Source organism: Nomascus leucogenys, chromosome 21 (assembly GCF_006542625.1).
Source record: "Nomascus leucogenys isolate Asia chromosome 21, Asia_NLE_v1, whole genome shotgun sequence".
Lineage (NCBI taxonomy): Eukaryota > Metazoa > Chordata > Mammalia > Primates > Hylobatidae > Nomascus > Nomascus leucogenys.
The window spans coordinates 439,706-461,862 of NC_044401.1; the positions used below are offsets into that span (position 1 = coordinate 439,706).

Genomic DNA, 22,157 nt, shown 5'->3' on the forward strand with positions numbered 1-22,157 from the left:
TGTTCCTTCTTGCACTTCACCAATTAGCTTCCAAGGGAAGCTTTCCCCTTCCAAGTTGAATTTATCCCAGAAATACAAATATGTTTAAAGTTAGAAAATCTATTAACATAATTCAACAAATTAACAAATTAAGAAATAATAATCTTGATACATGTCAAAAGCATTCAATAAAATTTGACACTATTCGTAATTTTAAACTCTTAGAATATTGGAAATAGGTGGAATGTTTTTAACTTCATAAAAGCATTCAAAGATCTGCAACAACCATTTTACTTAATGCTGAAATCGTGGAGGCATTTCCTTTGAAGTTGGAAACAAAAAAAAGTTCCCACTAAAACCATTTTTACTCAACACTGCACTGGGGTCCTAGTCAATAAAGCAAAAAAGATATATATAACCATAAATATTGGAAAGGAAGAAAATTTGTCTATATTTTCTGTTTTTATAAATAGAATATTCCAGAGAATCTAAGGACAGCTATTAAAAACAAAACATTCAATGATGCAACTGAACACAAAATATTAAAAAATCAATAATATTTGATAATCTAAAGATAATCAATTATGAAACTTATTTTAAGAAGATTAAGTCACAAGTCACAAGAGCAATAAACTCTATAAGGTACTTATTATCGAATTAAGCTAGCAGAAGATATAAAAGACTTTTATAAAAAAATTTATAGTTATATAGCAAAACAAAGAAAGCCAAAGTAAACATATTTATAGATGGAACACCCATATCTTAAACATGTAAATTTTCTATAAGTTATACATTCAAATTTCAAACAAAATCCCAATTGAGAATCATATTGAGCTTGATAAGCTGATTCCAAAATTCATATACTAGAATAAGAGTCAAAAATAGCCAAGATAATTTAGAAAAAGAAAAGGGACCAGGTTACCAGATATCAAGACATTTTGTAAGTTATTATAATTAATAAAGTATGTCATTAGTACAATAGTAGATAAATAATTCAGCAAAAGGTTAAGCCCAGGAAACCAACCCAAATATTGGAACTTGATATATGAGTGAGGTGTATAAATCAATGGAAAATAGATTCACTATACAATAAATGAATTATTTACATGTGCAAATAAAAGTCTACTATATCAAACCATCATAAAATAAATTACATGAAGATTAAAATCTAATTGTGAAATGCAAGGTCTTAAAACCAATAGAAAAAAATAGAACTGTATTTTCTCTCTGGTAGGGAAATATTTACTGAATAAGAAACAAAAAGCAAGAATCACATGAAAAGACTGATAAAACTGAATATATTAAAATAAAAAAAAACTTCAGTGACAAAAGACTATTGATGGAAAAACTGATATACAAGAAGTAAAGTGATGATTATTCAAGATTATGTGCTAATAAATGCTAGAGCCACAATTCAAACCTATAGTTTTCTGATGCCAATATTCATTTATTTTGCAGTCCTTTTAATTTGTAATTAAACAATTGCCACATTATATTCTTTCATAAAAATTTGAACAACACAAATAAAATAAGAATATCTTTGACCATCTTCCCCAATTCCAATCTTTAGTGTTCTCCCAGATTTGTCTATATTCTTTCAGGCTTTTTTTTCTTAGGCATTTGAATATATAAGTACAAATATAAAGGCAATGTTCAAGTGGTTTTATACCTTACTGTTCTGCAACTTTTCTTTTAAAAAATGTGTCTTAAAGAACTTTCCATATCAACACAGCATTCCACAGTATGAATATATCAGCATTCATTTATTCAATATTCTATTAAGAGACATTTAGACTATTTTAATAGTTGGCACCATTAGTCACATAAACAGTATAGATATCGGAAATGAATTTTCTAGGTCATAACAAATTCTAAAAATGAATATATGTTTTAAATGTTGATAATGCTTAATTGCTCATCCTGGTATATATACATATATTTAGATGGCTATTTCCCAGTGCTTTTTCCATTCTCTGATATTTTAAAATTAATATTTTTAGTGTTTAACATTTTGTCAGTATGATGTTGACAAATTGTATATTGTATTTCCCTAATTACTACTGAGACTGTTTCCTCCTCACTGCCAAATCCTTCTCTCTAGAAGTAAGAGGCAATGACATCAACTCTTAAAATCATCTTTTTTGGTAGACTTATTTTCATATGTCTAAATATGTTTATATTGCTATTTTCTGATTTAGTCATTAGATATTATATATTGATTTCTTACTACAAGATGAGGATTTAGTACAAGTTCTTTATATATTTTACATGTTCATTATTTGTGACATGTAGGAAATATTACCTCCCACTTTGTTGCCTATCTCTTATTATGAGAGTCTTGTTATAGCATATGCCCTAAAGTTTTTAGATTTTGCCCAAGAGTGTCCCTACTCCACAGTAACTAACAACCCTATCCTACGAGCATCTTTGAATATTTTCTGAGTTGTGATTTTAATGTTTATTAAACATTGGTTCTTTATGTATCTATGAGGCAGAGGTCTTACTATTCTTTTCAAAGTGAAGAACCAATTGTCCAGTACCATTTATTCAATAGCTAATTATGTCCTCAGATATCTTCTCTAAAATATGTAACATTTTTCCAAATACCTGAACTATTTGGGGATTTATCTATTTAGATACATTGGTCTTCTTGTGTACCCCTGTACCAATATAACACTGTATTTCTTTTTCAAAAATGCCTTGTTTATTCGTATACATTTTCTTTTCTTATTAAATTTTAAAATCACCTTTTGAATTCTTAACAAATAAACTCTGATGGCACCTGATTGGAATTACATTGTACTTGTGGATCAATTTGAAGGGATCCAATTTTACTCCTTGGGTGGGTGGACTTGCCTTTCAGGTTCGATTTTTGATAGGCTAATTCAGTTTCTATCCTTTAAAAATAAAGAACCAAACCTATATATTAAATAATTTATTAATATTAATTAATTAATTAATATTAAAAATATCTAATTTTCATGTTTTCAACTGTTTCCTCACCATCAAAGGCAAATTATGAAACAATCAAAGTGAATAAGAATTATTTCTATAATCTGATAACATTTTATATATTAGTACACATTAATGAAATCAAGATTGGCTAATTTATGTTATTTAATATTGGTCATTTTTCATCACCAAACTGAGTAAGAAAGGCAAATTATAATCATATTATTAAATTCAAGCATAGAGTATTTGAAAATTAAAGTTGTTCTACATGTTATCGTCCTCAAAATGCCAGAATTAAATACCGATTTTATCTCTCAGTAAAGCTAAAGACTTAATTTGGGACCATCAGTAGCATGATTGATTCATTCATTCATTTACTTATTCGTTGATTCAACACATTTTCATTTCACATAATATAAAATGCTATCAACTGGGCTAGATATTAGATATAAAATAATAGTAAGAAACACCTTTTTTCAAGAATGAGGAAAATAGAAGTAACAATAAAGATATCATAATACTCACTTTGCCTTCATCTCTTGGGCTATCACTTAAATGTACAACTGGACCTGGATGAGTCTTGGTGGATCTGTTAAATCAATTCAAAACAGTAATTAAAAACCAAACATTAAAATACCTTACCACTAGAGACTGAAACAAAGAAATTAAGATTATACTGGAATAAAATCCCACCATTCTAGGGTTAAGCTCAGATTCACTTAAGTTTTTGATTTACTTTACCAATACTAACTGCATTTCTGTTTACTAACTGCAAACTACTTATTTATGTTTTTTTTTTAAATCGGGTTAAAACACAAAGGTCCTAATAACAATGGGGTTCTTTATTATTTGAAACGTTTGTTGTCAGATAAGTGCCTCTGAATTTTTTTAATTGAATTTTTATTTACACAGATAAAAGAACACTACAGCTACAAAGGTAATGGTGTAAAACTGTCTCAATTAAATTGCAAAGTACATACCTGATTTAAGATTCCCTTTTACGCAAAATCTCCTCTGATTATTTTCCCCTAAAGAAAAGTACAGTGGCACCTTTGATTTAAAAATAAATCTACTCTAATGATAACCCTTTTACAGAAAAACAACAAATTGGAGTGAAACCTAGTTCATTGGTTATACCACACTTATCAGGTTATTCAGTATAATAAATAACAGATAATTATGAGTCCAACAGAATATTGTTAAAAGACCTGGGCTCTCTATCAATCTGACTTTAAATTTGTTCTACTCTCATATCTGGCATGTTTCTTTTATAATTCCTAGTTTAACTTACATCACTTTGAAAATGATTATGTCATGATTGAATATGATATGATCTGATATAACAAGGGTTTTATTAGTGCTCCACTTTCCACAGCCTTTCTCTGCGACCTAACAGTGCCAAATTATTCTTATTATGATTATATTAACATAGTTTCAGTTTCTTTCTTAAGCACACATGAAAACTATCAAAGATTCTATACAAAACAATGAAGAAGATTTAAATCTTAGAAACTATTTGGAATCAGAGAAAAGTGACAAATTAATTCTAGGATCTCCTGATACTCCTCAGAGTTACCAAGGGAAATAAACACAGATTCATTGGATATTGATGAATTTTGTCAGTGGATTCATCTTAAATATTTTCATCTAAAAATGGAAATATTAGCACTGAACTTACTGAATAATTGTGCAGTTTCAAAGATACATACAGCATCTAATACTATGGCAAAACATAGTATGCATTCAATAAATAGTATGTATTATGTTTGATGTGATAATTGGAAATCAGAGTTACTATTTGCATTCTAGAATATATGCAGAAAGAAAAGAAATTAAACAGGGCCTCATAAAAAGTTTACAGAGCTTTCTTTAATTCTTTCCACATTTATATGTAACATATCATTTATACATAAATGCAGTGTTCTATAAAGGTATAAATGCCTCTGATAAGGGTTAATGTCTTTAAATTACCCTCCAGGAATTCATAATTGCCAACAAACCATAGCCTCTCCCTCTCTTGGTTTGATTGCACTAACACTTACCAAAGTGTACTCTATGATAAGTTAGTGTTCTATATTTTAAAACTTTGAGAAACCCTGAATTAAAGTTAAATATTTTTTCCCCGACAGAATTTCTTAGAGCCTGTTCTATGCAAATGAGCATTGTAAATCTTCAGTACTTTACAAAATTATTAGTCCATTGAATCCTTTTTCATTGATCATATTAATGAAATCACAGAAATTTGTTTTGGGAAACACTACTTGGATCACATGCAAGACTCTTGTGTTTAGATCCTTAAACTATAAAATATTCTACTTCTGAAAATAATCTAACATTAAACTTCTGTTATTTGTAGTTACTTTTTCAGACTCTAGAAGAAACATTATTTATTATCTTAAACAAACATAGAACACATCAAAAGTGAAGAGGAAAAAGGGTTCACATTATTTCACTGCGTAGAGATAATGCCTATTAATATTTTGGGGTATTTCTTCTGGCTTGTTCCTTAACGTTAAACTTCCAAAACCACAAAGCACTCCTGGCAAAACTTATGGTCATGAGAAATTGACCTAAAAATAAAAAAGCATCTGTGGACTTTGGATTCAGAAAATTACAAAAAAATTACTTTAGATAGAATTATCAATGAATTATTTTCATGTACTAGCCACCTAAAAAAATGTGCAGTAATTCTTCTAGGTATCCCTATTTAGTTCTCTTTCTTGCATTCACTAAAGTAGCCTTCTTGATATTAGTTTCCATTATGGACTTTTCATTATCTTCCCATGTCTTAAATATTGATATTCTATGGCAGTCCTAGACTGCCATGTATTCCCATATAATATATGGCCACAAATTCAAAACCCTACAGGAATCAGGCAGGTATTGCAAATGAGTTAAATAGGCTGAATAAAAACTGTACCAACCTGGATAGCACATTACCCACTTACATAAGGGAAGTTACTACTCATTTGCAGTTGATTATTGCCATACAGGAATGCTAGACTAGGAGTGTTTCACCAAAAAGTCCAAATTTTTATCTTCATTCTACCAATTTTTAAATATTAGACAATAATAATTCAGAGCATATTTAAATACTCTGATGGCCAAACAAAATATATCTATGAGTCATAATTAGTTCAATGGCTATTAGTTTGCTAACTTTTCTCTACATATCCTTTATGCACAATTTCATCTGTTCATCTGGTTTTAACAATCCAGTAAATTCTGATCTCTCTCATTACCTTCAGATCCGTATATATCCCGCCGCTTGCTATTCTTTTTTTTTTTTTTGAGACAGAGTCTCGCTCTGTCGCCCAGGCTGGAGTGCAGTGGCGCATTCTCGGCTCACTGCAAGCTCCGCCTCCCGGGTTCACGCCATTCTCCTGCCTCAGCCTCTCCGAGTAGCTGGGACTACAGGCGCCCGCCACCACGCCAGGCTAATTTTTTTGTATTTTTAGTAGAGACAGGGTTTCACCGTGGTCTCGATCTCCTGACCTTGTGATCCGCCCACCTCGGCCTCCCAAAGTGCTGGGATTACAAGCGTGGGCCACCGCGCCCGGCCCTCTTGCTATTCTTCTATACCAACTCCACCTGAAAGTCTTATAAACACATACAATTCAATGGACCTAAAATTGAACTTCTTATTTTACTCTCAACCTACTCAATCTCTTGCACTTTCACTAAATGGCACAATTATACACCATTGCTCAAGGCAAACACTGGGAAGTCATCCTTAATTTTTCCCTATTATTATTCCCTCTTTTAAATATTTATTTAATATGTTGGTTTATCTCCACTCCTACAACCACCAACATAATTTTTACCAAGAACACAGTCTTTCCTTCTCTCCAATTATTTCTGCATACCTGCATTCAGGGTAGTACTCCTAAAATATAGATTTGATTGAGATCTGCTTACAACCCTCAAAATCTAGCTCCCTATTAGTCTTAAAGTCTGAACTTCTCAAATTGGCTTACAAGACCATTCATGTTATAAAACCTGATTACCTTCCAGCTTTATCCCTTGCTATCCTATCTGCCAGCCATTCCAACAAACTAAAAACTGCAGTACTTACAATTTCTGGGCATAGAGCAGAAAATTATCTTATATTCCATCCTTTAAATATTCTGTTACCTCTGCCTGGAATGTCCTTGTCCCTGGTATTTTACTCATCTAACTGAAACTCACCCCTTGGATCTCAGCATAGATGTAACATTCTTCACAGATACCACTTTGAGATCCCACGTCTATATTATAATAGATGTCCTTCTTATGGAATGCCATAGTATATTACCAATATATTGTAATTGCCTTTTTATTTAACTTTGCCTCCATTAAACTGGAAGTCCCAGGAGGACAGAAATTATATCTTCTCTGTTCATAGTTGTTTCTAGTATCTATCATATAATAGAGCTCAATAAACATGCTTGAATGATGTTAAACATGAGTCAAACTTTTATGATTTGATTATAAATTTCATGCTCAAATTTTAATCACATGTGGAAAAAAAGCCTACATTTTTTTAAAATGTTAGGGCTGCCCTACAGAAATAGCTGTTTCTATGCTATCACCTGGTATATATTTTCCCATATAAATATTTTTTAATGATAGTTTAGTTCTATACTGTTATTTTATAAGGTATTCTTCAAATATCACTGTTTAAATGAAAAATTTGTCCCAGGTTCCAAATAACCAATATATACATTTTGGAAACACAACTATTCATACTCTTGGGAATTGCCTCTAATTGCAATTAGAATAATTCACTAAAAATAGAAACAAGCTGAAAAATAAGCATTAAATGAAAAGTATTTCAATAAGGACTTAAAATAGAAACAATCTCTTTTTTTAGATAATTCTTGCATTTGTCCTACTTAGAAAATATATTATTAAAATTCATGGACTAAAATTATATTTATTAAATGAGTCTTCTTAATTAAATGCATATTTTATTACTGTCCCATACACTTGACACATATTAACAGGAAGTTACATACATTTTCTAATGTATCTCAAGAGGTAGAGAGCAATGAAAAGACAGTTCCAGGAGATTGGAAATTGGCATTTAAAATGTTATCTGTCACAGTGGAATTAGAATTCTATGGAACATATTTTTGGAAATCTGGTCTAAATAAATCAAGAGACATTCAGGAAGTGATGACATGTGGTTTACTAATAATTTCTCAGAGATATTTCAAGAACATTTTCAGAGGCATGTACAACTCAATAAAACACAAGTTTATATATAAAATAGTAGATGCTATTCTAATGCTGAATCGTGTATATTATGAAAAATAAAAATGCTTTATTTTAACTCTTTAATTTCTCCTGATTTTAGCCTCCCTTATAATATACATTTTAAAAATTCTTCATTAGTCTTGAAATTCTATAGACTATATAAACACATTAAAATAAAGTATAAGTCACTAGTTCACATAGTAATCTGAACCATGAAAAGGATTTGTTACACAAATGAATATAAGAACAGCATTGCAAGAGTGGTGAAATGTTTGATTTGCTTAAGATAATAAATTCTTCTCAATTACTTTAGCAGCATTCGACCTGAACACAAATGATGCATCCATATATTTTCACTAATATTGAATTTGTTTAAAAGTTTTATAACTGAATCTTCTCATGTTCATCTAAGCCTGTATGTTTTTATCAATATCCTGAAACAATTTTATGTAAAAACTATTAAATTCAGCCCTTTTATTGCTTTTATAGGACTAGGATTACAGGGGAAAATGACCCTCCCAAATATCTAATAAAGTAACTTTGGGGGGAAACATAATTGTTTATAGGATTAATGTTTTTAGAAATATTCACACAGAACAATAAAATGAGCAAAATAGCTCAAATCAATTATCTTGAAAACATAAATGAAAGTTGTAAGTCAGTAGTAGTGTGTATGTAACAATTTATCATACTAATACTTCAATAATGTCATCAATCATTTAGTATCTACTTTGGAAAGCACAGAAATAAGCCAAGTATGAAGAACAAGAAAAGAACAATAAACAAAAATCCTGCTCTGGAGCAGTTCCTAATCTAATGAGGGAGAAAGAATTATCATTAATAAAAGACTCATTCAGACATAATACAAAAGGAGTATCATGACAAGAGTATAACTAGTAACAACCTTCCCTATGAAGCAATATACATGCATATTGAAACATTAAGATTAGGTAAAAGATTTATTTCCAGCGTCAAGCTTCACAAAAATAGGTGTTTTAATCAGAATTTTGCAGAATAATTTTGTAACTTAGACTATATATGAGGCAGAAAATGAGCCAGCTTCAAGTCAAACATCTTATCAAGGACCTAATATGTATAGAGCATAAACATGTGTTAAATAAAAGTTGTTTTTCTGATTAATAATTTTACTAGAAGAATTGCTTATGTATGTACTACAAATAGATGGTGATATAGTTTGGATATTTGTCCCTGCCCAAAGCTCATGTTGAATTGTAATCCCTAAATGTTGAAGGTGGGGCCTAGTGGGAGGTATTTGGATCATGGGAAGTAGATTTCTCTTGAATGGTTTAGCACCATCCCCTTAAGGCTCTTCTTGTAATAGTGAGTTCTTGCCATAGTAAGTGAGTTCTTGCAGTAGTGAATGAATTCTCGTGAGATCTTGTTGTTTGAAAGTGTGTGGCACCTCCCCCTAACTCCTCCTCTTGCTCCTGCTTTCACTATATGACATGCCTGCTCCTAACTTCTACCATGATTGTAAGCTTCCCGAGGCCTCCCTGGAAGCTAAGCAGATGCCAGCATCATGCTTCCTGTAAAGCCTGTAGAACCATAAGCCAATTAAACCTCTTTTCTATATAAATTATCTTGTCTCAGGGATTCCTTTATAGCAATGCAAAATGGCCGAATACAGATGGCTTGAAATTCCACAGAGTTTGATATTTGGAGAATTTCACATTTTACATGTACAGAAACTTAAATATCAGTGCCAAAGCCAAAGTGGTAATTGCCATCAATCATACACCCAAAAAAACCATGTATAGCTTAACCTAAAAGATATTTGAGCCCTGAACAATATTTTAATGAGGCAAGAAAATAAGCTACAAGCATTAAAATCATATGCAGTGATCATGATTATTTTTACATAACACAATTCATTCTCACTGAAAGTGGCTATATACTAAGCTTGATTATAATGAAGTGAGATTTCTATGTATAACTTTTAGAATAAGCCTTACTATTTTGTCATCACATTTTTAGATATAAAGCTTAATTATTTATGGTATTTGGAAAGCCTAAAATATTGTAATATCTATTTTTAAAAGCTTTTATGGCTTTAAGTTATTTTACTGAACTTTTCACTCAAATCATTATAAATTAGTAATAGATGTATCAAATAACTGTAATTTGACCTATATGTTACATCACTATATGAAGTATTTAAGCCAATAAAGTGATATCCAAGTTCAAACTTACAGTTCAATTGCCTTGTTCCACATGATAACATATCCAGAAAGAATGAAAGATTCAATATTTACAATATGTGTATTTCCTCTTTCTGTTCCAACATAAAGCCATTTACTCTGGAAAGGTAGATGACAGTAAGTAATTCTGAAAGAAAGAAAATTATAATTAAAATATCTAAATTTTACATTTGGTCAGCATTATATTTTCCTTGCATGTATTATGTAGTGATAGCTATATAAATAATAAAATGTACTATATACTCAAGTATAGCATATAGTTATTCATTGAGAGTATAGGATAAATAACAATATTATAGCATTAAAAACAGTAATGTTAATAAGCACTATTAATAAGTGCCTATATGGGCATTAATTTACATTATTTCTAATTCTGAAAACAGCAAGACATACATATTTCTGTTTTACAAAAATGAAACTGTGGCTGAATTTTTCTGTTTACTTGCCTAAGACAGCTAATAAGCAGCAAAACCGGGATTCAAATCCTTTCCTGTTTGGTTACAAAATTAACATCTTTCACTAAGCTACATTTGTTTCTATTTTTAAGATCATATTTGCTTCAAATACATGAATTTCATATTATCATATTTCATAAACAATATTTGCTTCAAATACATAAAGATTGTATTTGCTTCAAAACATAAATTTCAGAGTTCACAGAGAAGTGGTAGCTATGTCTACATCAGATGATAAATTAGTTTTTATTCAGATGTTTGACATCTAAGCAGTAAAAAGAAAACTTATAAAGTCAGAGATCCACTGTATTTTTCCCTTCATTTTATTGTTCTGTTTTCATCTTCACAATGGGCTTTCTGACTAGCTCTAGGACCTGTTCCATAGCCAGACCAACCATGACTCCTACATATGAAATATGGGAATTTATCAGAGTCCTCTATTCACAACATTATCACTCCTTCTAGTTTGGCCTAATCATGCTTTTTGGTTACTCTACAAAAGAGAAGGAGGATAAGTTCATAGTTATCTCTTGTCAGACCAATAATTTTTTCAAAAAAAAATGTGAATGACATATTTCCAATATGATACTGTCTTGTACTTCTTTATATAAGAATAAAAAGGCCAGGCGCGGTGGCTCATGCCTGTAATCCAAGCACTTTGGGAGGCCGAGGCGGGTGGATCATGAGGTCAAGAGATCAAGACCATCCTGGCCAACATGGTGAAACCCTGTCTCTACTAAAAACACAAAAAATTAGCTGGGCGTGGTGGTGGGCGCCCATAGTCCCAGCTACTCGGCAGGCTGAGGCAGGAGAATCACCTGAACCCAGGAGATAGAGGTTGCAGTGAGCTGAGATTATGCCACTGCACTCCAGCCTGGCGACAGAGCAAGACTCCGTGTCACACACACATACACACACAAAAAGAATAAAAGTGAACATCCAATGTGTCCAATTTATATTCTCAATCTGGTTCACTGAAGTTTTCAACAGCCTGTTTCTTTGAATCAAACTTCATCTATTATTCAAAGTACCCTGCAAGCTACATTCAAAAAATTAAAAGCCCTGCTATTACATAAGCAATTACTATTGATAATAGTAATTGTGTAGCCTATATGATGTCAGAAAATTTTGATTAAAACCTAAAAATCTAGAATTGCTGTTGCCAAGGGATATTTAATAATGTTGCACAGGAAATAACTTGATGGTCATGTTTCAAGGCAATGAAGAATCAATTTTCAATTCAATCTTAGGTAGAAAGAGGAAACTCACTTTAAAGAGGATTAAGATCATCCTTTCTGAATTACAGGGACAGTGGAGAAAACACTAATCCCATTAAAGAAGACATAAATATAGGGTTTCAAGTAGAAAAGAAGCAAACCTCAATATTACATAGTCACTTCCAGGGTTAAGAAGAAAAGTGTAAGAACTACCAGGTTTCAGTAATGAGACAGAACTAGAACTATTCCTTGAACTAGTAACTACTTTTTTCCTCATCCTTATTAAATATAAACTACAGCCTTTATATCAGACAGGTTTCACCTTACATTCAATGTCCAACTGATGAGTAGTGGTTACAACAACTAGATAAAGATTTTCAGGTTTTAACTGAACCCCCCCCAAAAAAGAGTAATAGGATTACTTAGAATGATTGCCATAGATAAAGGAAAAGATATACTAACACTTGTGCTGTGTATTTGCTAACTCTAATATATGATTAGTTAATACCTTTATACAACTTAATTTATTGTATTTTATAATTACACTTTCACTTGTAATTTATTTCTACCACCACTACCTGATAGATGAAGGATTTTTTTCTATTGCATGTAAGCCTTGGAAAAATAATCTTATTCCTATATCCATATTAACTATCATTAAATAATCGAAGATGTCCTTAGCTTTCCATCCATTCATCCATTTATTCAATCTTCACTGAATAACTCTTTATAAAAAATTACTGTTGCGGGGAGGGACCAAGATGATTGACTGGAAATAGCTGCAGTCAGAGGCTCCCACCGAGAAGAATGAAAACGGCGAGAGAAGAATGAAAACTGCAAGTGAATCCCACACCGGCAACTGAGGTATCCACGTTCTCTCACTGGAACTGAATAGGCAGTTGGCACAACCCACAGAGAGCCAGGAAAAGCAGAGTGGAGCAACGGCCCACCTGGGAGCTGCAGGTAACAAGGGGAACTCCCACTCCCAGCCAAGCAAGGTGGCCTGGAAGACCTTTCCTGCCACCTGGAAAACCATGCTTTTTCCACGAATCTGTGCAACCCTCAAATCAGAAGATCCCCTTTGTGAGCCTATGCGACCAGGGCCTTGGGTCCCAAGCACAGAGCTGTGCAGATTCTCGGCGGCCACTCAGCTAGAGACTAAGATTACCAAATTCCCGAGGGGAGGGGCAGCTGCCTGCTGCCTAAGATGACTGAGTCCTGTGGCGAGGGGTGGCAGCCATAATTGCAGCTCCAGTCTGCCACTTTTTCCCTGCTGGTGCGAGGGAGACTGAGCGGTTTGGACACAGGAGGAATTCCCCACAGTGTAGCACAGGTGGATCATGGCCATACTGCCTCTTTAGGCTGGACCCTGACCCATCCCTCCTCACTGGATGGGGGCCTCTCTGCAGGAATTTCAGAAACTCCAGCTAGGGATTTACAGACAGAACTCTGATCTCCCTGGGATAGAACCCCTTGCAGGAGGGGCAGCCATGGTCTCCATGGATCAGTGGACTTAGTCTTTCCCCCGATGGCTCCGCAGAACCTGGGAAGTGCAGATGAGCGGGATTCCCCCCACCACAGTGCACTCTCTCTGCCAAAGGCCAGCCAGAGTGCTTCGTTAAGTGGATTTCGGATCCCATGCCTCCTGACTGGGTGAAACCCCCCAACAAGGGTCACCAGACACCTTATTTAGGACCATTCGTGCTGGTACAAAGTTGGTGCCCCTCTGGGATGGAGCTCCCAGAGAAAGGAGCAGGCAGTCATCTTTGCTGTTCTGCAGCCTCCACTGGTGACACCTTCAGGTGTGGGAGGGACCCAGGCAAATAGGGTCTGGAGTGGACCCCCAACAAACCAGAAGAGGGGCCTGACCGTTAAAAGAATAACAAATAGAAAGCAGCAACAACATTAACAAAAAAGTCCCCACAAAAACCCCATCCAGAGGTCAGCAGCCTCAAAGATCAAAGCTAGATAAACTCATAAAGATGGGAAAGAATCAATGAAAAAACACTGAACACTCAAAAAGCAGAGTGCTTCTCGTCCTCCAAATTATTGCAACACCTCTCTGGCAAGGGCACAGAACTGGGCAGAAGCTGAAATGAATGAATTGACAGAAGTAGGCTTCAGAAGGTGGGTAATAATGAACTTCACTGAGCTAAAGGAGCATGTTCTAACCCAATGCAAAGCTAATAACCATGATAAAACATTAGAGGAGCTGTTAACCAGAATAACCAGTTTAGAGAGAAACATAAATGAGCTGATGGAGCTGAAAAACACACCATGAGAACTTCACAATGCACCCACAATTATTGATAGCCAAATAGACAAAGCGGAGGAAAGAATTTCAGAGCTCGAAGACTATCTTGATGAAACAAGACAGGCAGATAAGATTAGGAAAAAAAAAAAGAAAAGAAAAGAAAAAATAATGAAAAGGAATGAACAAAACCTCCAGGACCTATGGGGTTATGTGAAAAGACCAAACTTTCGACTGATTGAAGTACCTGAAAGGGAGAACAGGGCCAAGTTGGAAAACGTACTTCAAGATATCATCCACAAGAACTTCCCTAACCTAGCAAGACAGGCCCACATTCAAATTCAGGAAATCCAGAGAACCCCAGTAAGATACTCCATAAGAAGATCAACCCCAAGGCACATAATACCAGATTCTGTAAGGTCGAAATGAAGGAAAAAATATTATGGGCAGCCAGAAAGAAAGGCCAGGTAACCTACAAAGGCAAGTCCATCAGACTGACAGCAGACCTCTCAGCAGAAACCCTACAAGCCAAAAAAGATTAGGGGCCAATATTTAACAATCTTAAAGAAAAGAATACTCAACCCAGAATTTCATATATGGCCAAACGAAGCTTCATAAGTGAAGGAGAAATAAAATCCTTTTCAGACAAGCAAATGCTGAGAGAATTTGTCACCACTAGGCCCATCTTGCAAGAGCTCCCAAAGGAAGCACTAAATATGAAAACAAACAAGAAAACAAACAAACAAAAAACTGTTACCAGCTACCACAAAACCACACTGAAAAATGACGCTATAAGGCAACTACATCAACAAGTCTGCAAAATAACCAGTTAGCATCATGATGACTGGATCAAATTCACACATAACAATATTAACCTTAAATGTAAATGAGCTAAATGCCCCAATTAAAAGACACAGAATGGCAAGCTGGTAAAGAGTCAAGACCCATTGGTGTGCTGTATTCAAGCGACCCTTCTCACATGCAGGGACACGCATAGGCTCAAAATAAAAGGATGAGGGAAAATCTACCAAGCAAATAAAAAGCAGAAAAAAGCAGGGGTTGCAATCCTAGTTTCTGACAAGACAGACTTTAAATCAACAAAGATCAAAAAAGACAAAGAAGGGCATTACATAATGGTAAAAAGTTCAATTCAACAAGAAGAGCCAACTATCCTAAATTTCTATGCCTCACTTCAAGAGCAACAAAATTCATAAAACAAGTTCTTAGAAATCTACAAAAAGATTTAGACTCCCACAATAATAATAGGAGACTTTAATACTTCACTGTCAATATTAGATCACTGAGACAGAAAGTTGACAAGAATCTTCAGGACTCAAACTCAGCTCTGGCTTAAGTTGGTCTGGGTATCTACAGAACTCTCCATCCAAAAACAGCAGAATATACATTCTTCTCAGCACCACACGTGGCTTACTCTAAAATCGGTCAATCATTTAATTGGAAGTAAAACACTCCTCAGCAAATGCAAAAGAACTAAAATCATAACAGTCTCTCAGACCATGGAGCAATGAAATTAGAACTCAAGACTAAGAAACACAGTCAAACCCACACAACTAAATGGAAATGCAACGACATGCTCCTGAATGACTCCTGGGTAATGAAATTAAGGCAAAAATCAAGAAGTTCTGTGAAACCAATGAGAACAAATAAACAATACACCAGAATCTCTGGGACACAGAAAAAGCAGTGTTAAGAAGGAAATTTATAGAACTAAATGCCCACATCGAAAAGCGAGAAAGATCTCAAATTGACACCATAATATCACAACTAGAGAACCAAGAGCAAACAGACCCCAAAGATAGCAGAAGACAAGAAATAACCAAGATCAGAGCAGAACCGAAGGCGATAGAGACATGAAAAACCCTTCAAAAAAGTCAACAAATCCAGGAGCTGGTTTTTTGAAAGAATAATGAAATAGACCACTAGCTAGACTAATAAAGACGGAAGAATCAAATTGATACAATAAAAAATGATAAAGGGGATATCACCACTGACCCTACAGAAATGCAAACAACTATCAGAGAATACTATAAACAAATAAATTAGTTTATTTGCATTAATTTATTTGCATACTATATAAATTAGAAAATCCAGAGGAAATGGATAAATTCCTGAACACATACACCCTCCCAAGACTGAACCAGGAAGAAGTTAAACCCCTGAATAGAAAAATAATGAGTTCTGAAATTGAGGCAGTAATAAATAGCCTACCAACCAAAAAAAGCCCAGGACCAGACAGATTTATAGCTGAATTCTACCAGAGGTACAAAGCGGAGCTGCTACCATTTATTCTGAAACTATTTCAAACAAATTAAAAGGAAGGACTCCTGCGTCAATCATTTTATGACGCCAGCATCATCCTGATACCAAAACCTGGCAGAGATACAACTAAAAAAGAAACTTCAGGCCAATATCCTGATGAACATCAATGCAAAAACCCTCAATAAAATACTGGCAAACCAAGTCCAACAGCACATCAAAAAGTTTATCTACCACGATCAAGCTGGCTTCATCCCCGGGATGCAAGGCTGGTAACAACATATTCAAATCAATAAATGTAATTCATCATGTAAACAAAACTAAAGACAAAAAACCACAGGATTATCTTAATAGATGCAGAAAAGGCCTCTTATAAAATTCAACATCTCTTCATGTTAAAAACTCTCAATAAGCTAGGTATTGATGGAACATAACTCAAAATAATAAGAGCCATTTAGAACAAACCCACAGCCAATATCATACTGAATGAGCAAAAGCTGGAAGCATTTCCCTTGAAAACCAGCACAAGACAAGGATGCCCTCTCTCACCACTCCTATTCAACATAGTATTGGGAGTTCTGGCCAGGGAAGTCAGGCAAGAGAAAGAAATAAAGGGTATTCAGATAGGAAGAGAGGAAGTCAAACTGTCTCTGTTTGTAGATAACATAATCGTACATATAGAAAATCCTATCGCTTCAGCCTAAAAGCTTCTTAAGCTGATAAGCAACTTCAGCAAAGTCTCAGCATACAAAATCAATGTGCAAAATCACAACCATTCCTACATACCAACAACAGACAAGCAGAGAGCCAAATCATGAATGAACTCCCATTCACAATTGCTACAAAGAGAATAAAATACCTAGGAATACAGCTAACAATGGATGTCAAGGAGCTCTTCAAGGAGAACTACAAACCACTGCTCAAGGAAATCAGAGAGGACATAAACAAATGGAAAAAACATTCCATGCTCATAGGCAGGAAGAATCAATATTGTGAAAATGGCCATACTACCTAAAGTAATTTAAAGATTCAATGCTATTTCCATTAAAATACCACTGACATTCTTCACAGAATTAGAAAAAACTACTTTAAAATTCATACGGAGCCAAAAAAAGAGCCCATATAACCAAGAAAATTCTAAGCAAAAAGAAGAAAGCTGCAGGCACCATGATACCCGACTTTAAGCTATACCACAAGGCTACAGTAACCAAAACAGCATGGTACTGGTACCAAAACAGACAGACCAATGGAACAGAATATAGATCTCAGAAATAAGACCACACATCTACAACCATCTGAACTTCGACAAACCTGACAAAAAGAAGCAATGGGGAAAGGATTCCCTATTTAATATATGGCACTGGGAGATCTGGCAAGCCATATTCAGAAAATTGAAACTGGATCCCTTCCTTAAAACTTATAAAAAAATTAACTCAAGATGGATTAAATAGTTAAATGTAAAACTCCAAACTATAAAAACTCTGGAAGAAAATCTAGGCAATACCATTCAGGACATAGGCACGGGCAAAGATTTCATGATAAAAACATCAAAAGCAATTGCAACAAAAGCAAAAATTGACAAACGGGATCTAATTAAGCTAAAGAGCTTCTGCCCAGCAAAAGAAACTATCATCAGAGTAAACAGACAACCTACAGAATGGGAGAAAAATTTTGCAATCTATCCATCTGACAAAGGTCTAATATCCAGAATCTACAAGGAATTTAAACAAATTTACAAGAAAAAAAAAAAGAAAAAAAGAATCCATTAAAAAGTGGGCAAAGGACATGAACAGAAACTTCTCCAAAGATAACATCCATGCGTCCAAAAAACATGAAAAAAAGTTCAATATCACTGATCATTAGAGAAATGCAAATCAAAACCACAATGTGATACCATCTCACTCCAGTCAGAATGGTGATCATTAAAAAGTCAAGAAACAACAGATGCTGGCGAGGCTGTGGAGAAATAAGAATGCTTTTATACTGTTGGTGGGAATGTAAATTAGTTCAACCATTGTGGAAGACAGTGTGACAATTCCTCAGAGACCTACAACCAGAAATACTATTTGACCCAGCAATCCCATTACTGGGTATATACCCAGAGGAATATAAATCATTCTATTATGAAGATATATACATGCATATGTTCATTACAGCACTATTCATAATACCAAAGACATGGAATCAAACCAAATGTCCATCAATGATAGTCTGGATAAAGAAAATATGATACATATACACCATGGAATACTATGCAGCCAAAAAAAGAATGAGATCATGATCTTTGTAGGGACAAGGATGGAGCTCAAAGCTATTATCCTCAGCAAACTAATGCAGGAGCAGAAAACCAAACACCGCATGTTCTCACTTATTAAGTAGGAGCTGAACAATGAGAACACATTGGGAACAACACATACTGGGGCCTGTTGGGGGAGGTTGGGAGGGAGGGAAAGTGTCATAATAAATAGCTGCATGCAGGGCTCAATACGGATGTGATGGGTTTGTTAGGTGCAGCAAACCTCCATGACACATGTTTATCTACGTTAACAAACCTGGATGTCCTTCACATGTATCCTGGAACTTTAAATTAAATTTTTAAAAATGTATTGCCCCAGATTATAACACACACATCCGTTTTTCTTCAAATCATACTATCTAACAAGAGAGACAAAACAAGCAGACAAGTAAGAAAAATAAAACTAAAATGTAATAATTTCTATAGACTCTAAAGAAGGAAGAGATTAATTACAGTAAGAAAAATCAAGAAAAGCTAATGTAGAAAGTTGTGTTTCAATTGGGCCATTAATGATCAAAACACAAAATAAATAAATTTTTCTCAACTTTGAATAATGGGCAGACCTTTGAATTTTTTAATATTCTTTACTTTTGACTTACTCTTAGAAATTTTACTTAGGTATAAAAACAAAATAAAATATAAATTTTTCACACTTATGACTCTTTACACACATAAAACAAAAAATCCAAATTAATTACAAAAAACTACAACCAGAATTTAAATGAATATTCATTAATGTGACAGTTGAATTTTTTTTACAGAAATAAAATAACCTCAAAATATGAATATGGTTCTAACTGCACAGGTTCTATTGAGTTTCATGTGTCCATACTTAGTTTGTACCTTTTCACTGTATTTATCTATTCTAACAGCTTTTTTTTTTTTTAGCAAAAGTTATTTAAGGAATCTCCATACTGTTTACCAGAGTGGTTGTACTAGTTTACATTCCCACCAACAGTGTAAAAGTGTTTCCTTTTCACCACATCCACACCAATGCCTATTTTTTTTATTTTTTAATTGTGGCCATTATTGCAGGAGTAAGGTGGCATCACATTGTGGTTTTGATTTGCATTTCCCTGATAATTAGTGATGTTGAGCATTTTTTCATATGTTTCTTGGCCACTTGTACATCTTTTTTTTTTTCTTTTTTTTTTTTTTTTGAGACAGAGTCTCACTCTGTTGCCAGGCTGGAGTGCAGTGGCATGATCTCAGCTCACTGCAACCTCTGCCTCTCAGGTTCAAGCGATTCTCCTGCCTCAGCCTCCCAAGCAGCTGGACTACAGAAGCACACCACCACGTCCAGCTGATTTTTGTATTTTTAGTAGAGACGGGCTTTCACCATGTTGGCCAGGATGGTCTCCAACTCTTGACCTCATGATCCACCCACCTCGGCTTCCTAAAGTGCTGGGATTATAGGCGTGAGCCACTGTGCCCAGTCCACTTGTACATCTTTTGAGAACTGTCTATTCATGTCCTTAGCCCACTTTTTGATGGGATTATTTGTTTTTATTTGTTTTCTTGCTGATTTGTTTGAGTTTATTGTAGATTCCGGATATAGTCCTTTGTCAGATGCATAGGTTGCCAAGATTTTCTTCCACTCTGTGGGTTGCCTGTTTACTCTGCTAATTATTTCTTTTGCTATGCAGAAGCTTTTTAGTTTAACTAAGTCCCATCTATTTATCTTTGTTTTTGCTGCATCTTGGTCATGAGCTCTTTGCCTATGCCAATGTCTAGAAGAGTTTTTCCAATGATATCTTCTAGGATTTTTGTGGTTTCAGGTCTTAGATTCAAGCCTTTGATCCATCTTGAGTTGATTTTTCTATAAGGTGAGAGATGTGGATCCACTTTCATTCTCTACATGTGACTTGCCAATTATACCAGCACCACTTGTTGAATTGGGTGTTCTTTCCCACTTTATGTTTTTGTTTGGTTTGTCGAAGATCAGTTGGCTGTAAGTGTTTGGCTTTATTTTTGGGTTCCCTATTTAGTTCCATTTCCCTACATGTCTATTTTTATATCTGCACCATGCTGTTTTGTTAACTACAGTTTTGTAGTATAGTTTGAAGTCAGGTCATGTGATGCCTCCAGATTTGTTCTTTTTGCTTAGTCTTGCTTTGGTTATGCAGGCTCTTTTTTGGTTCCACATTAATTTTAGGAGTGTTTTTTCTAGTTCTGTGAAGAATGATGATGGTATTTTAATGGGAATTGCATTGAATCTGTAGATTGTTCTTGGCAGTGTGGTCATTTTCACAATATTGATTGTACCCATCCATGAGCATGAGATGTGTTTCTACTTGTTTGTGTTCTATTATTTCTTGATTCTTTTGTCAGGATATTATTTGTTACCTACCATATAAGTTAAAATTATAAAACTTTTATTATCTTGCCTGGATCAAGCAAGAAAAATATATGGTCAAAAGATTTCATGAGCAGTCATAAATTCATATGATGATTGACATATAGAAGATTTACTATTGTAATAAACACTTCGCAGATACTATGTACCAGCACGTAGATGCTACAGACACATATCATCTGACACACTCATAGTCCTTCAGAAATTCATAATTAAAAATAATTTGACAGAACTGAATGATAAATATTATTTTCATTCATTTATGTAATACCCTGTCTGCAGTAAATACCCAAAAATATTTCTTCACTAAAACTTAAGTGACAAAACACTAAGATCTTTGTTTTGAAGACTGTTACTTAATTTTCTTTATCTGTTCTTAAAATAATCACCTAATCATCTAATTTTCTCTAACTTTTCTCTTAACCAACAGAAGTCATTTGTAATGCAAGCATTTTATGTCATATGTACTAAGCTTTATATTCTCTATACTGTCTTGTCTTTTTATATATTCATGTATGTTTATTTTGTGGTTTTTAAAAATAATTTCAACTTTTATTTTAGATTCAGGAGGTACATGTATAGGTGTGCTGCATGGGTATATTGAGTGATGCTGAGGTAAGCATAGTACCCAACAGTCAATTTATTAACTCTTGCCCCCTAGTAGTCTCTAGTGTCTATTTTTGCCATCTTTTATCCAAGTACATCCAATGTTTAGCTCCCATGTATACTTGAGAACATGTGGTGTTTGGTTTTCTGTTCCTGTGTAAATTTTCTTAAGATAATGGCCTCCAGCTGCATCCATATAGCTGCAAAGAACGTGATTTCATTTTTTTATGGCTGCATAATACTCTGTAGTGTATATGCACCAATTTGCTTCCTCCAATCCACTGTCAAGGGGCACCTGGGTTGATTCCACA

General features: G+C 34.1%; 1 protein-coding gene across 4 annotated transcripts in view; it reads right to left on the reverse strand.

Annotated features, from left to right (window-relative positions):
* Window positions 1-22,157, reverse strand: part of STXBP5L (syntaxin binding protein 5 like) — a 509,439-nt gene that overhangs the window by 320,510 nt on the left and 166,772 nt on the right. For 3 of the 4 annotated variants that reach the window (XM_012501087.2, XM_030802184.1, XM_030802185.1), the window contains exons 6-7: window positions 10,381-10,515; window positions 3,457-3,520 (exon numbers count right to left, since the gene is read on the reverse strand). In XM_012501087.2, coding sequence (XP_012356541.1) covers window positions 3,457-3,520; window positions 10,381-10,515 — 199 coding nt within the window. Of the gene's footprint in view, window positions 1-3,456; window positions 3,521-10,380; window positions 10,516-22,157 lie in introns of those variants that run through there. The other variant, XM_030802186.1, reaches the window with a different exon arrangement.